The sequence below is a fragment of the Myotis davidii genome, unplaced genomic scaffold (assembly GCF_000327345.1).
Source record: "Myotis davidii unplaced genomic scaffold, ASM32734v1 scaffold626, whole genome shotgun sequence".
NCBI lineage: Eukaryota > Metazoa > Chordata > Mammalia > Chiroptera > Vespertilionidae > Myotis > Myotis davidii.
In genome coordinates, this window is record NW_006297725.1 from 359,609 (window position 1) to 375,221 (window position 15,613).

Sequence of the window (15,613 nt, forward strand, 5' to 3'; positions counted from 1 at the left end):
CATGATTTCCCCAGGCTACTTGGTGAGTCAGTCACACAGCCAGGAACAAAACCGAGAGGCCCAGCCCTACTTACCCTGCGACACCTGTTCCATAAAGTGACTAAACAATTATTTACTCTGGGACTTGATCTACAAGCACCAGACCAGTTTCAGTCCATGTGTTCCAGGAGCATGCAATCCACAGGAAGAGATGAATGAAAGGGGCTAACAGGTGGAGAACATGTTTATATAGATGACTAAGTTCTGACATCTAATGCACAGAGTAGCGTCTATAGTTAAATTACTGTATTGTATACTTGAAATTTGCTAAGAGAGATCTTAAAGCTTATCGCCACACACACAGACAAAGGTAACTATGTGAAGTGAAGGATGTGTCAACAAATAACCTGATTCTGATAATCATCTCTCTCTCTCTCTCTCTCTCTCTCTCTCTCTGTCTTTCTCTCTCTCTCTTTTCCTCTAGTTCCATTATAATCCAGCATAAGGCAGGGATTTGGTGTTTCCTCTCAGCCACTTCTCAAACTCCCCCGTCATTTCAGTGGTCCATTCCACTATGTTCAGATATTACCATTTCCTCGTGTTTTGAGTGTAGATTCCCTGAGACTAGGGGCCCAGGGCGAATGGTTTCTAAATTCCTATTGGAGGAAGTCAGAAAAGATGTTTCCCAAGTCCTTCTTGTCTTCTGTTGGCCAATTGCAGGTCAGCAGTCTTCCCCTTCTGCTCCATCCCCTCAAGAATGGCCATCACAGGGTGTGGCCCCCCTCTCCTGAATATTCTTTTTTTTTTTTAATATATTTTTATTGACTTCAGAGAGGAAGGGAGAGGGAGAGAGAAATAGAAACATCAATGATGAGAGAGAATATTGATCAGCTGCCTCCTGCATGCCCTCTTCTGGGGATTGAGCCAACAACCCGGGTATGTACCCTTGACCGGAAATGAACCCAGGGCCCTTCAGTCTGCAGGCCAGTGCTCTATCCACTGAGCCAACCCAGCTAGGGCAATATTATTTCTTTTCTTTTTTTAAAATCCTCACCCAATTTTTAGAGAGAGTGGAAGAGAGAGGGAAAGACAGAAAGAAATACATAGATTGGTTGCCTCCTGCACATGCCCAGACCAGGGTCCGGGCCGGGGAGGCGCCTGCAACCGAAATACTTGCCCTTGACTGGAATAAAATCTGGGACCTTTCAGTCTGCAGGCCACTGAGCCAAATTGGCTAGGACTCACCTGAATATCCTAACAGACCATCTTCAACTTGCAGCTGGGGATTGTATGTTGCTCCCTTTCACCTCCTACTCGGCTGTTCTCTCAGCCAAGCAGCATGTGGGAAAGTGGGTCAAACAAAGCTTTAATAATTCTTATAGCTAAAAATACAATAGTCTTCCCAATTGTATTATGATGTCTGGATACCAATGTTGAGCAGAGGTTTGCTTTTAACTATTATTTGATCGTGATTCTTGGCCAAGATCTTATATAATGTTGCAAAACTAACACAAGGACCCCAAAGCCACCTTCCTTCCCACCACCCCTCTTACCTTGCAACTTGGAATTCAGTTTATTTCTAACTCCCTATTGAATCTCAATTAATTTAACATTGATACCAAACTTCTATCTAACTTAGTGTTCATATCCCAATTTAGTCAATGCCCAATAACTTCTTTTATAGTATTTTTCCTTCTATTATAGGATGCAAACAAGACCAGATATTGCATTTATTTATCCTTTCTCCTTAGGTTCCTTCAATTTAGAACATTTCTCCAGCCTTTGAGATTTATGACATTGACCTTTTTAAAGAAATAGAATATTCCTCATTTTGTGTTTATCTGATTTTTCCTAAGTTTCCGGTTATGCATTCCCCACCAAAATACTGCATAGGTGATGTTGTGTCCTTCTCAGTGCATTATAGCTAGAGGCACATGCTGTCCATCTACCCCTCACTGGTAGTGTTCATTTGGACAATCTAGTCAAGGTGTTGTCCCGTTTTTCCACCATATATTACTACTTTGTCCCTAATCACTCATAAGCAATCTGTGGGAGACATTTTAAGACCACACACACATGCGCTTCCTCAGAACCCACCGCCACTCAGCTCAGCACCCATTGATGATTCTTGCCTAACCAGTCCTTGTTTTGATGATTGCAAAATGATTGGTAGCAGCTCCAGCATTCACTCCACATCTACCAGTGGGCATGCAGCCTTATACTGGAAGTAAGAGTCCTCTTTTCGCCTCCATTTATTTGTTTGTTTATTTGCATGGAATCATGGATTCCTATTTTTTCCTAAGGCCTATATTTCATTAATGTCCTTAATTATTCTGTGTTCAAATTATCCCCTTCAAGTTGGCTCCTGTATCCTTGTGACTTGTTTTTAAACATTCCCTTACTTTCTGCCATGACAAATGCTCCAGGTCCATCTATACTGTTCCCCTCCCCATCCCTAACTTTTCCTCTAAGGTCATCCTTACAGTCTACTTAGCAAGATGAATGCTTGAAGGTGGTGCTTTCAGGAGGAAAGGAGAGGGTCCAACAACACCACTGTGGTCAACAGTTTTAGATGTCACTGGGCTCGTGGCAAGCCACATCACCTTCTCTGCTGTCATCTTAGGCAGGTGCTCCAGACAAGGAAAGAGAAACTTGGACCATGCAGCTTCAGTTATTGACTCCTCTACTGTGTGCTGGGATCAGTGAGGGATACACAAGATTATAAGACACCATTCCAAGGAGATTGCAGACTAGCAGGATAGACACACATGTACATAAGTACCCATAATACACCCCTGAAAGTATTTTCCTTGTGCTGTCAATGCGGTCCAGAAAGGGGTTTGGGGAGCTCCAGGATGAGGGACAATAGTTATAGCTGGGAGAGTTTGAGAAGGCTTCATTAAGGTGACTTTGGGATTAGACCTTGAAGAAGGTAGAATTTGGAAAGATGGTTTTCCTGGTGAAAAAGTCACTATGTATGAATTCTCAATCAGGTATGACTGTGCAACATCATGCAACTAGATCTAGCCTCTTGATAGCTAGGTGCCGTAAGGCACATAGAACTCCAACAAGTATAGGACTTGATGCCCCACTAAGTAAAGAACCATCACGATGCCATCTAATTTTTATTTTCAGACACAGATGAAACATGTCCTTCATTCACCCACCTGAGCTTCCACAGTGCAGTGGTTGGTACGGGACTCCAGGTAAAGTTGATGCTCTATACAAGGAGAGACCGGACCTGCGCACAAGTCATCAACGCCACCGCTTTGGGGAACTTGAACGTGACCAAGAGAACCACCTTCATTATCCATGGATTCAGGCCAACAGGCACCCCTCCCGTTTGGATAGGGGACTTAGTAAAGGGTTTGCTCTTTGTAGAGGACATGAACGTGGTTGTTGTTGATTGGAATCGAGGAGCTACAACAATATTATACTACAGGGCTGCTGATAAGACCAGAAAAGTAGCAACAGTCTTGAAGAAATTTATCGATCACCTGTTGGTAAGGGAGCGTTCTCTTAGATGATTCGGGGCTAAATTGAAACTGGCCCATTATCTGAAGAGTAAAAGCCAAGGAGTACCGGCAGTAAACAGGGGAACTATTTTGCAGATCCACATAAGCCCCAGGGGAGGGAGAGGGAAAGCCCATAGGGATGGCTGTGCAGGTTGTTCACTGCACAAGGCGCCCACCGAAGGGATCATCATTGCCATTATAGATTCATATGTTTGTTAAAATAATTTTCCAGTGAATGACAGCGAAGTATCCTTAGGAAGGGGCATATTTTTCTAACTCACGTGAAGGTGTCCTGTGGGGAGGACAGGTTCTGTCTAGGACAGTGATGGCGAACCTTTTGAGCTCGGCGTGTCAGCATTTTGAAAAACCCTAACTTAACTCTGGTGCCGTGTCACATAGAGAAATTTTTTGATATTTGCAACCATAGTAAAACAAAGACTTATAGTTTTGATATTTATTTTATATATTTAAATGCCATTTAACAAAGAAAAATCAACCCCAAAAATGAGTTCGCGTGTCACCTCTGACACGCGTGTCATAGGTCCGCCATCACTGGTTTAGGAGTTTCTTGGCTTCAATGATCAGATCTTCCTTAACTTCTGTAGCTTTTCCTCTTCCTAGAAATGTCAGAAGTTTAGTGACTAGATTGTCCAAAACCAAAACTGATCTACATGGTCTGATGAGAGATTTCTGAGTATGTATGATTTATGTCTTTAGAAGACTTACTAAATAACTCTTTTTAAAAAAGATATTTTTTATTGATTTTAGAGAGGAAGGGAGAGAGAGAGAAACATCAATGATGAGAGAGAATCATGGACTGGCTGCCTCCTGCACACACCCCCACAGGGGATCAAGCCTGCAACCCAGGCATGTGCCCTCAACCCGAATCGAACCTGTGACTCAACAGTTTGCTGAGCCAAACCGGCTGGGGCGATTAAGTAATTCATGAATTGCCCCTTTTATGAAAAAAAAAAAGTGACTTGTATCAGGACTCTTTTAGAGTGAGTCACTGTGGCATACGTTTTATAAGAGTTCCCCACCTAAGCCACAGCCCTGGAAAAGTAAATATTCAAACGACTCATGACAGGCTGTCCCCGCAGACTATGGTCAGTGTGATCCACTCCTACCCTACTTTCCTTCCCTCTCCATGGTAAATTTATTTAACTGAGCAAACATGAAGATAAATAAAAGTTCATCGAAATGTATTGTTGCCCTTCTCCCCAACTGAGAAGGTTTTACAGATGTTTTGGCTTGGTTTCTAGAAGAAACATGAATGGAGACACCATGGCCTAAAGGGTTAGGCACAGGATTGGAGTTGGACGGTCTGGTTTGAATGCTACTCTGACCCCTCCCCACTGCCCGGCCGTGGGCAGATCACTTTTACTCCAGGCCTCAGTTTTCTCATCTGTGTAATCAAATGAATAGTATTTACTTTGCAAGGGTGTAGTGACACTTAAGTGAGATAATGGATATAAGGTGTTTAGATGTGTTTCTCCAAAATCAACAGATAGGACATTTCTCCAAATGTTGTCAACTCCTTGGCCCCCACAATTTATAATGATGGATCTCTTGAAATTCCAGATAAAAGGAGCATCTCTTGACGACATTTACATGATTGGAGTAAGTCTAGGAGCCCACATATCAGGGTTTGTTGGAGAGGAGTACAATGGGAAGCTGGGGAGAATTACAGGTAAGGCTTCCTGTGAATGGACATGGGGTGGCGAGCGTGGGCAGGGGAGCATGATGTAGGCAATCCAAGTCCTTGGCTTGAAAGCCAGATCTTCTTCCAATTATTTAACGTCCTCTTGTTGACCTCAGGTTATTATTTAATAAGACATATGCAAAGCACTTTGCAAATTACATATGCCGTAGAAAAGATTGGTAGTGACTTTATTTCTGTTATGGCTAGAAAAACAGCTATGTCTCTTGGGTATTTGATCTCTGTGCCTCAGGCAGATATCCTTCTTCCTTTCATTTAATCCAGAATAGCGTGAACTACATACCTAATAAATTTCTGTCCCCAGGCACAGCAGGAGTTTCACGATAGGAAAATGAGATGGGAATTTTGATGGCTCAGTTTTACTCTCTGAATATTAGCTTTCAGGCTAAAACTCAGCAACACAACAGGTCAAATCCCAAACGAACCTGTGTTGGGTTCTCCTGTCTAACATGCTAGTAACTCTCCTGGGCTACAAACGGAGGGCTGAAGGAGGCGTTCCCTTTCAGAAACTTAAGACTCTCCCATTTATCCCTTTCCCAGCGTTCATGCTCACATGGAGATAGCTATTTTAATTATAGCGAGTCTGGGAGGTAAATAAGGAGCGGGGGAGAGATAAAAGATGCAACTTAGGCCCTAAAAGATTAGGAAGTAAACTTTTAGGGTCACAAGTCTGAATGTGCTACTTAACTTGACAGGTAGCCCTGAGCAAGTAATTCCCATTCCCATTCTCTCTCTCTCTCTCTCTCTCTCTCTCTCTCTCTCTCTCTCTCTCTCTCTCTCCATTTGCTGGTACTTGAGGTCACATTCTTTTTACTTTACTTTTACCCTGAACCAGGTTGCCCTTATTTTTCTTATTTACCTGCTTTCTTAGGGAAGCAAAGCTCTTTTTACTTTTTACAACTATTACTATATTTTAGAAAACAACATGTTCTTACCTAAACAAATATTTCCTTTTCCCCTATGGGTACAAAGAACAGATGACTTGAATTTGCTTGTGCTCCTTTACTGATTTCCATGGTATACATATGCCCATCTGAATTCAAACTACCAACCTGGCATCACAGACACAAAGTTCCGGAAGAAATGAGCAAAATTTACTCCCCAGTACTAGTCCCAGACCACCATTGGCTTATTCTGCTTAACCCCCAGTTTTGCTCTTCAGCCTCCCAGCAAACCTGTTTCACAACTACTTTGAAAGTGAATGCAATGTGACCTGGCCTCTGACCATGGAAATTTCCCCAGCCCGCCTTCCTTCCACTCTCAGTCCACATGGCCCTGCTCTGTGACTGGGACTCAGCCATTGGCAGCTCAGTTTTCTTTCTCCACTGACTCCCCCAAATTCTTCTGATTCCTCATCCTCTATGAGCCCCAGGATCAATCTCAGCTGTCCCTGAGAGCAGTTTCAGGGGTTAAGCATTTATTTCCCTTTTCCACTCATCTCCCACTGTCCTGCCTGAATGGGGGTCCCTGGATTATGGAGTAGGAATCTGGCCTGCTACCCAAGGACACAGTGCACTCCCACCTCCCAAGTATTGGATGGTTCTGCTTGTTAATTATCTAGGCCGGAATGGCTGCCAAATCTCTTCCCTGTCCCTTTCTTTCTTCTGCCCTTCCTTTTGCTTTTCCTGTCCAGGCACAGCTCTTGCATTTACTTCTCATTAATTTCTTCAACACAAGATAGCAGAGCATGAATAGATTTTAAAATATTTCAAGTGCCCCCATCACTTGATAATACATTAAATTTTCAATGAAAAAAAAATTTTTTTAATCTTCACCAGAGGATATGTTTATTTATTTACTTATTTATCTTAATATACATTTTTATTGATTTCAGAGAGGAAGGGAGAGGGAGAGACAGATAGAAACATCAATGATGAGAGAGACTCATTGATTGGCTGCCTCCTGCAAGTCCCCCACTGGGGATCAAGCCCACAACCAGGGCATGTGCCCTGACCAGGCATCGAACCATGGTTCATAGGTCCATGTTCAACCATTGAGCCATGCCGGCTGGGCAAGGATATGTTTATTTATTTTAGAGAGAGAGGATGGGAAAGAGAAAGAGAGAGAGGAGAGAAACATCGACTGGCTGCCTCCTGTAAGTGCCCCGACTGGCAATGAACTTGAAACTAGGTATGTGCCCTGACTAGAATTGAACCCACAATCTCTTAGTTTACGGGATGATGCTCCAACCAACTGAACAAGACTGGCCAGGGCTAATTCTCAAACTTAAGTGTGTGTAAAAATCACCTTGGAGTGGTGACACAAAGTCAGCTTACTGAATTGGAATCTCTGTGGTTGGGGTCCAAGAGTTTACTGGGCTATCCAATATAGTTCATTTTGTTTCTATTCTACAATAATCTCAACATGGTCTGAATTCAGATCTAGGAGTCCTTTTATAAGTCTTCTGAAGTAGCTATTAATTCTACCTCCATTTTGCAGATAAGGAAACTGAGGTCCAGAGAGGTAAAGTAACCTGCCCGAGGTCACACAGCTGGTTGGCATTAGTTTTGGGGCTCCATGTTACATCTACCTGACTCCAGTGTCTCTGCCCACACCAAGTACAGCTTACCTGTGATTTGTGGTGACATTGTAAACTCATCATTTGCTGTGGCTTATCACTAAGGAGAGCATTATGTCCAAGTTTATTGTGACAGTCCCCATTTGTGCGTTGGGTCCTGATATAATTATTAACAGCGCCTTCATGACGCTTAAAATTGCCCCTATTTGAACTTTATATAGTGAGCAAACTTATTGGCCATGGATCTGGAGGCTGCTGCACTGGGCTCTCACTGTCTCACTGTTCATCTGCTTACACCTCAAGTGGTGCTGTCTTCTGTGCAGAGCAGGCTTCCCCAGCAAACTCTCTGCAAGCCTATGCATTTCTCCTTTTTTTGTTGAGAATATCTGTGGGCTTGGGTGCCTGGGTATTCATCCATCTCCTCCCTCTTCAGTTTCATTGGGAGCAGACAGAAAAATAAGAAAAACTAGGGGTGAGGGTGGAGAAGGAGCTAAGGAAACAAAACAGATAAAGATAAGCCTCAAGGAAGCAAGAGTGTTGAGAGGGTAGAAATGGAGAAATTGAGGCTAGACCCAGGAAAGTGGAGGCAAATATGCTATCTCTTGGATTTTATATGGAACACCAGGGAATGGGGAGATGTCATTTAAAATGACATTCATAGATAAAACCCTCCATAAGTCCCTTGAAACTTTTTTCACTCCAGGCTTCTAGTAAGCAGGGCCTGTTGGAACCCCTGGTGTTTGTTTTTGTTTGTTTTTTAGTTTAAAGTTTTTATTTTGTGGTTACAGCGTCATGGGAGCTGCTGTCTTGTTTTTACAGCTGTTTCATAATGATGGTGCGGAACGCCCAGCTAACATTGACCAAGGGCAAGAAATCAGTTCAGGCATTTATGGGATGGGTCAATTCTATAGGAATTGACACCCACGTTGTTTCCCTCCTCGATACCTGGTCTCATACCTTCGCTGACAGGAGAGTTTCACTCTCTCCTATGGAGCTTGCCAGACTCAGCGCAATAAAACCCAGAGCTCCACAGAGGTGATTGCATTGTGAGTCTGCAGCTCTGGTTAAGACACTTGATCTCCCTGAACCTCAGTTCATTCATATGTAAAACGAGAAAGATAATAGCTACCTTGCCTCCCTCACAAGCTTGTGATGTGGAGCTTCTGACCTGGTATATATGAATACAAATGGAAACTGTAAAGAAGAAAAGGTTTAGTGAAGTTTCTGGATCATTTGAAATGGGATAAAGATAAGTATAGTGTTTGCTTTTTATATGCACCCTTCGGGGCTTTTTCCTGAGGAACCAGTTTAGGTTCCACTGTCCCCATATGTCTGTACTACTCTCTGCTGCTGAGCTGTGCACAAGCTAGGCCTCCTGGTGGAATCTGGATGCCTTCCTCGGGGCCCTGCCAGGGCAGCCACCTCTACTGTGGGAAAAGGCTAGAGGGTTGTGGAAAGCAGCCTGACGGAGCAGGATGGGAATGTGGGCACTTGCCCACTCCGGGGTGCCCTGCAGCCTTTGAGCCTTCTTTAAGGAGAGGGATCAAAAGCTGCAGGTGACTCATTGCGTGGGGCTGCCAGACCAGCTCTGTTTTCCTTCCAGGCCTCGACCCTGCTGGCCCTTTATTCAACGGGAAACCGCCCGAGGACAGATTAGATCCCAGCGATGCACAGTTCGTTGACGTCATCCATTCCGACATTGATGGTAACATTCCCCTGCTTGTGACTCAGGGATCCCCTCACCCAGGCTCCCGTGGAGTCTTCTCCTGGGGGGATTGTCATGCAGGGGCAGATCAAGTTCCTCCAGATTCCCTTTTCCTGTGGGGCAGGGTTCCAAATCCACAGACATCTTGAAGGGAAGATGTCGGTGGATCTTGATGCAGGCACCCAGGATCGCTTGCTGGAGTAGAAGTGCTTTTCCCGTTATCTCTTCCTATTATTTTTCTTTTTAAAAAATAGTTTTTATTGATTTCAGAGAGGAAGGGAGAAAGAGTGATAGAAACATCAATGATGAGAAAGAATCATTGATCGGCTGCCTCCTGCACGCCCCACACTGGGGATCGAGCCCACAACCCGGGCATGTGCCCTGATCAGGAATCGAACTGTGACCTCCTCGTTCATAGGTTGATGCTCAACCACTGAGCCACCGCGGCTGGGCTTCTTCTTATTTTTAAAGTGATCATCTTGGCCAATCAAGGACTGGCTGCTTTGCACAGCATGTGGACAAATGTTTCCATATGTACAACTGGATCTCCACGCATGATTTCCTGTTTTTTTGTTGGTTCTTTCTCATTATTCCCCTTAGCTGAAATACATAGTCCTGTGTTTTATAGCTCTACACAGAGTGATTTATTCTGAACTACCAGCTCTCTATGGATCTTCCTGGCCATTTTTAGCTTTTATGGTGCTGATTTCCTGTCTGGGATTGGTTGTGCATCATGCGGTTTGGGTAATGTTAAGGATGGGTCTTTATATCTGGATGTCTGAGGGAAGAGGTGGAGTAGGAACTTGGGGAGGGCTGAGAGGACAGAGCAGAGTAATCATTTAATTGTACACCCTTTTTGTGATACAACCACCTTAAAGAATAGCCTTGACCACCTTTCTTGGTGTGTATTCAGCAATTGTTTGCCTTAGAAAAAATATTTCTGTGAGACAGCTGTATTCTTGCTGTGTAGTTGCAGAGTATTACCTCAAGTGCAGTACCTCACTGCTATCTTAATGCTTGATGGGATAGAGCAATTTATCTTTTATTTTTGTAGAGAAAGTGAATTTTGAAGCAAAGCATATAAACTTTGTGGTCGGCAGAGATGGACTCAAATCCCAGATTTTGTTCTTTCTAGTGGGTTGTGTTTGTCCCTGAAGTCCTCTGAGCCTCATTCTCTTCATCTGTAGGTTACTTCATCTGAACTTACCAATAGCTACTTTGCAGACACTGTGAACTTAGAAGGTGTGTAAAACACCTCATATCAGGCCTACAAACACATACAGGTTCTCAATAGATAATAACTATTATTATTGCAATGATGTAAACATTATTTATATACAAATATAAATAATCTTTTTAATCAAACATTTTACTGATTATTTGGGGTCTCAAGGTTAAAGAGAATAAGCAGCTATTAAAGCTACTAGAGGCCTGGTGCACAAATTCGTGCACAGATGGGGTCCCTCAGTCTGGCTGGCAATTGGGGCCTGCCGGCCAGGGGGAGGAACAATAGGAGGTTGGCTGGGCCACAGGAGGTTGGCTGTGGGAGTGCACTGACCACCAAGGGTCAGCTCCTGCATTGAGCATCTGCCCCCTGGTGGTTAGTGCACATCATAGTGACCAGTCGACCAGTTGTTTGGTTGACCGCTCATAATGGTCACTTAGGCTTTAATATATATAGATAATTTTTTAGGTCCCTGTTTTTTGGAAGAGTTTCCAATCTCTGTCATCCTAGATCCCAAATTTTTAAAGATTTTTTTTTCTACTAAGTAAAAGTTCATTTTCCCCTGTTTCTTATTCATTAAAAATTTACACAAATGTAAGTAGAGGCTCAGGAAGTAGAGGGTTCCAGACAAATGTAAAGAAGAAAAGTATTGCTGACTGGTATTGCTTAGTGGTTGAAACATTGACCTGCATACCAAAGGGTCAAGGGTTTGATTCCCCATCAAGGGTGGGTTCCTGGGTTGCAGGTTCGATCCCTGGCCCCAGTTGGGGTGTGTGTGGGAAGCAATCAATCCACATGTCTCTCTCACATCAATGTTTTTCTCCCTCCCTCCCTTCCACTCTCTCTAAGAATCAATGGAAAGAATATCCTAGGGTAAGGGTGAGGATTAACAAAAAAAAAGAAAAGAAAAAGAGAGAGAGATGTTGACCTGACTCCAGCATTCAGTACCTCTCCAAACCACTAGCTTACAGACATAGCTCTTCATTTCATGGGGTTCTTTTATCAGCCTTGCAGTGAATGAGTGACCAAGCTGTCTTATGTCTTTACAAATATCAGAAATAAATTCCATCACTATCTTCATAGTCTCCTATTAGAGTGTGTGTGTGTGTGTGTGTACAGCAATGATGCTCTGTAACTAGCTAGTTAACTTTGGGCAAAATATTTAAGTAGGTATAATAATAGTAATAACAATAATAACAACAACAACAATAATACAGCCCTTGCCCATATCCTGCAGGCAAATGAGCTATGAGATGTGCAAAGTTCAAAGCAGTATAAAGCACAGTATATTCTCTTTTAGCACTGGGCTACAAGGAACCATTAGGAAACATAGACTTCTATCCAAATGGAGGATTGGATCAACCTGGTTGCCCCAAAACAATATTTGGAGGTAAGTTCAGATACTTTATATTTTGTAAAATAGCGGTTTTTAAAAAGCATATTTTAAAAATCTGATATCCTATGTGGGGGTAGTTGTTAATAAAAAAGATTCCTGAGAAAGTAGAGGTGGTATAAATATGTTATAAATTATAATTATTACTCAAATATACATTTGGTTAATAACCATAACCAAATGATTAAAAGCTATTATGAATTATCTGTCCCTCTTGAAAAGGTATATCTTTGACCTAGAAATCTCTTTTAGAGAAATAATAGGAAATGTAGAAAAAATTAAAGTGCAAAGGTATTCAACACAGTGTTATTTATAATGGTTAAATTTTTAGAAATTAATCTAAATGTCCAACATAGGAAAATTATTAAATGAATATGGTACACCCACACAAAGGAATATAATTGTTAAAAGTCATATTTTAGAGATTAATGAAAATGCTTACAGTATGAAGTTAAATGAAAAAGATACAAACTCTACAGTATAATCCCAACTTATTTTTAAGCTAGAGGCCCGGTGCAGGAATTCATGCACCAGTGGGATGCCTCAGCCCGGCCTGCAGGATCAGGCTGAAATTGGCTCTCTGACATCCCCCAAGGGGTCCCAGATTGTGAGAAGGTGCAGGCCGGACCCCACTGGTACACAATCAGGAGGTTGGCCAGCTGGGGAGGGACCACGGGAGGGCTCCAGTGCATGCCTAGACCCTCTTGCTCAGTCCTGATCGGCCAGACCCAGCAAAAAGCTAACCTACCAGTCAGAGCATTTGTCCCCTTGTGGCCAGTGTACATCATAGCAACTGTTTGGTTGACTCTCTGCTCCCTGGTGGTCACTGCACATCATAGTGAGTGGTTGAGTGGCCTTAGCATATCATTAGCATTTTACACTTTGATTGGTTGAATGGATGACCAGACACTTAGCATATTAGACTTTTATTATATAGGACTAGAGGCCCTGTGCTTGAAATTCTTGCACAGGTAGGGTCCCTAGGCCTGGCCAGCAATCAGGGCTGATCTGTGGAGTGACCGGTGGGGTGATCAGGGGGATCCCCACTGGCACCCACCTTGGCTGGTCTGGGGTCTGCGGGCTGGGGGCAGTTCCTGTGTTAAGTGACTGCCCCCTGGAGGTCAGTGTGCATCATAGCAACCCGTCATTCTGCTGGTTGTTCTGCCATTTGTTTGATTTGCATATTAGGCTTTTATTATGTAGGATGTATATTTGTACAGGTGTAAGTATAGAAAAGACTAAATTTAAATGATCCAAACAATAATTAGGGTGATCTCTAGACATTAGACTTCTATGAGATTTTCACATCATTATTTAATATTTTCTAAATGAGCATATATTACTTTTATAATGGGAAAAAACTCACAAAACAAAAATGGGTAGTTGTAGGACAACATAAAAGTGGGGTGTGGGACCGAATGAAAAACCTATCCCTCAGTGTTCTAAATGTTTATTTCACCATTGCTATAGAAAGTTAAACATCCTGGAAATAATTCTAGAAAAAGATGATCTTGTTACAAAATGGTAGCTATCTATGGCCCCATGGGAATGATGTAGTTTTTGAAAATGATCCCAATGAAATGGCATAATAGGGCCAACCATATGGTACCATAAATGGTAAGTAGGTCCTGTGTGATATAGTGCAGTGGTCGGCAAACCGCGGCTCACGAGTCACATGCGGCTCTTTGGCCCCTTGAGTGTGGCTCTTCCACAAAATACCATGTGCGGGCGCGCACGTACAGTGCGATTGAAACTTCGTGGCCCATGTGCAAAAGTCGGATTTCAGCCTGGGTGAGTCTATTTTGAAGAAGTGGCGTTAGAAGAAGTGGGGGGTGTCGGTTGGTCCGGCGACAGGAGACGTGGCACAGGCAGGCCTCGGGATACACAGCTCGAGGGAGGTACATTGTTTTGAGGTATGTTCGCTAAGGTCAACCCCTTCCAACTCTCCCATCCACGCTCATCTACCTGAAACAAGTATACAAGACGAGTGTAGATGGGAGAGTTGGAAAGGGTCGACCTCAGCGAACGTACCTCAATCAGATTGAGGACATTTTTAGCAAAGGCCAGCTTAGGAGTACCCTAATTAAGTTAATAACAATGTACCTACCTATATAGTTTAAGTTTAAAAAATTTGGCTCTCAAAAGAAATTTCAATTGTTGTACTGTTGATATTTGGCTCTGTTGACTAATGAGTTTGCCGACCACTGATATAGTGTAACTACATCCAGGAGCAGACAAAGATAACATGCTCTGCTTATAAAGGACATCCTCTGTATTGTTATTAGCTTCATTGTTTTTGCAAGTGGGAGATCTAGGAATAATAAATAAATATTGGCTTCCTAAGTGGGCATAAGAGGATAAATGTTGATCTGACTCCAGCATTCAGTGCCTCTACAAACCACTAGCTCATAGACATAGCTCCTCTCTTCATGGGATTTAATTCCCATTCAGATCCTTACCTATTACCTCCATTGATTACCCATCTTTGGGACCTTTTCTGAGTGACTTCATATGGACCCAGGGTGGAGTCATCCATCATCCTTTCCCAAAGCTATCTCTTCTTTCCCATCTTGGGGATCTTCCTCTACCATTTCCCTCCCTCTCCCCCCATGGTTCTTTTTTTTGATATCTTGAATAGTTTAAATGTACTTGTGTACTTGTCTTCTGCTGAAAACCTCTGGGGAATCTCTGACTACCACTGAATTTTTCTTCTCTATTTCACTGACAAAGGAAGGACATATAGGTCGAGTTTTGATTCTACCACATAATAACTGTGTGACCTTGGTCAAGTCATTTAACCTCTCTGAGTCTCAAAGTCCTGCTAGATAAAACGGGGACAATCATGCCTGTCATCTTTTCTCCTGTCACTTGTTAGCATGAATTCTGATCTATGAGTTTTTATAAGGATTGAATGGAATAGAATATACTGAAGCTGTTAGTACAGTGCCTGGTAAATAGGAGACATGACAAATTGTGTTTGCATGTGTGTGTGTGTGTATATACATGCCGTCTGTTATATAATATTATTAAATGCTACAACTGCTCTACTCTTTAATCATTCCTTTCACAACCCAGGAATGCAGTACTTTAAATGTGACCACCAGAAGTCCGTGTACCTGTATCTCTCTTCCTTGAGAGAGAACTGCACTGTTACTGCGTATCCTTGCGACTCCTACCGGGATTATAGGAACGGCAAGTGTGTCAGCTGTGGCATACCACAAAAGGAGTCCTGTCCACTTCTGGGTAAGTCCAACAGGCAGTTTTTCTTCTGATTAACAAAGAGCAAATTTTTGGTAGGAATCCCAGCACCATTTTACTATCTAAAAATAAGCCTGGAAATTGTGTGCTTTTGGAAAATTTATATAGTCAGCTTTTTCTAGCCAATGTGTTCTGTGAAGTACTCTGGGGTCTTCTAATCAGTGTCAGAAAAGCAACCTGTATAGGATTTCATCCAGGAGGCAGTGCAACCTCTCTGGACACTTTATTCTAGCATGAAAAAGAAGGTTCCAGAAAAGTTTCTAAGCCCACCCAGGGCACAATCCCCTTATGTAGCCTGCT

At 42.8% G+C, this 15,613-nt stretch overlaps 1 protein-coding gene across 2 annotated transcripts in view; it reads left to right on the plus strand.

Moving 5' to 3' along the window:
* LIPH (lipase H) overlaps nucleotides 1-15,613 on the plus strand; it is a 42,728-nt gene that overhangs the window by 20,473 nt on the left and 6,642 nt on the right. The window contains exons 2-6 of one of the 2 annotated variants that reach the window (XM_006773332.2): nucleotides 3,115-3,482; nucleotides 5,076-5,184; nucleotides 9,336-9,437; nucleotides 11,963-12,052; nucleotides 15,131-15,298. In XM_006773332.2, coding sequence (XP_006773395.1) covers nucleotides 3,115-3,482; nucleotides 5,076-5,184; nucleotides 9,336-9,437; nucleotides 11,963-12,052; nucleotides 15,131-15,298 — 837 coding nt within the window. The remainder of the gene's footprint in view (nucleotides 1-3,114; nucleotides 3,483-5,075; nucleotides 5,185-9,335; nucleotides 9,438-11,962; nucleotides 12,053-15,130; nucleotides 15,299-15,613) is intronic. The other variant, XM_015570221.1, reaches the window with a different exon arrangement.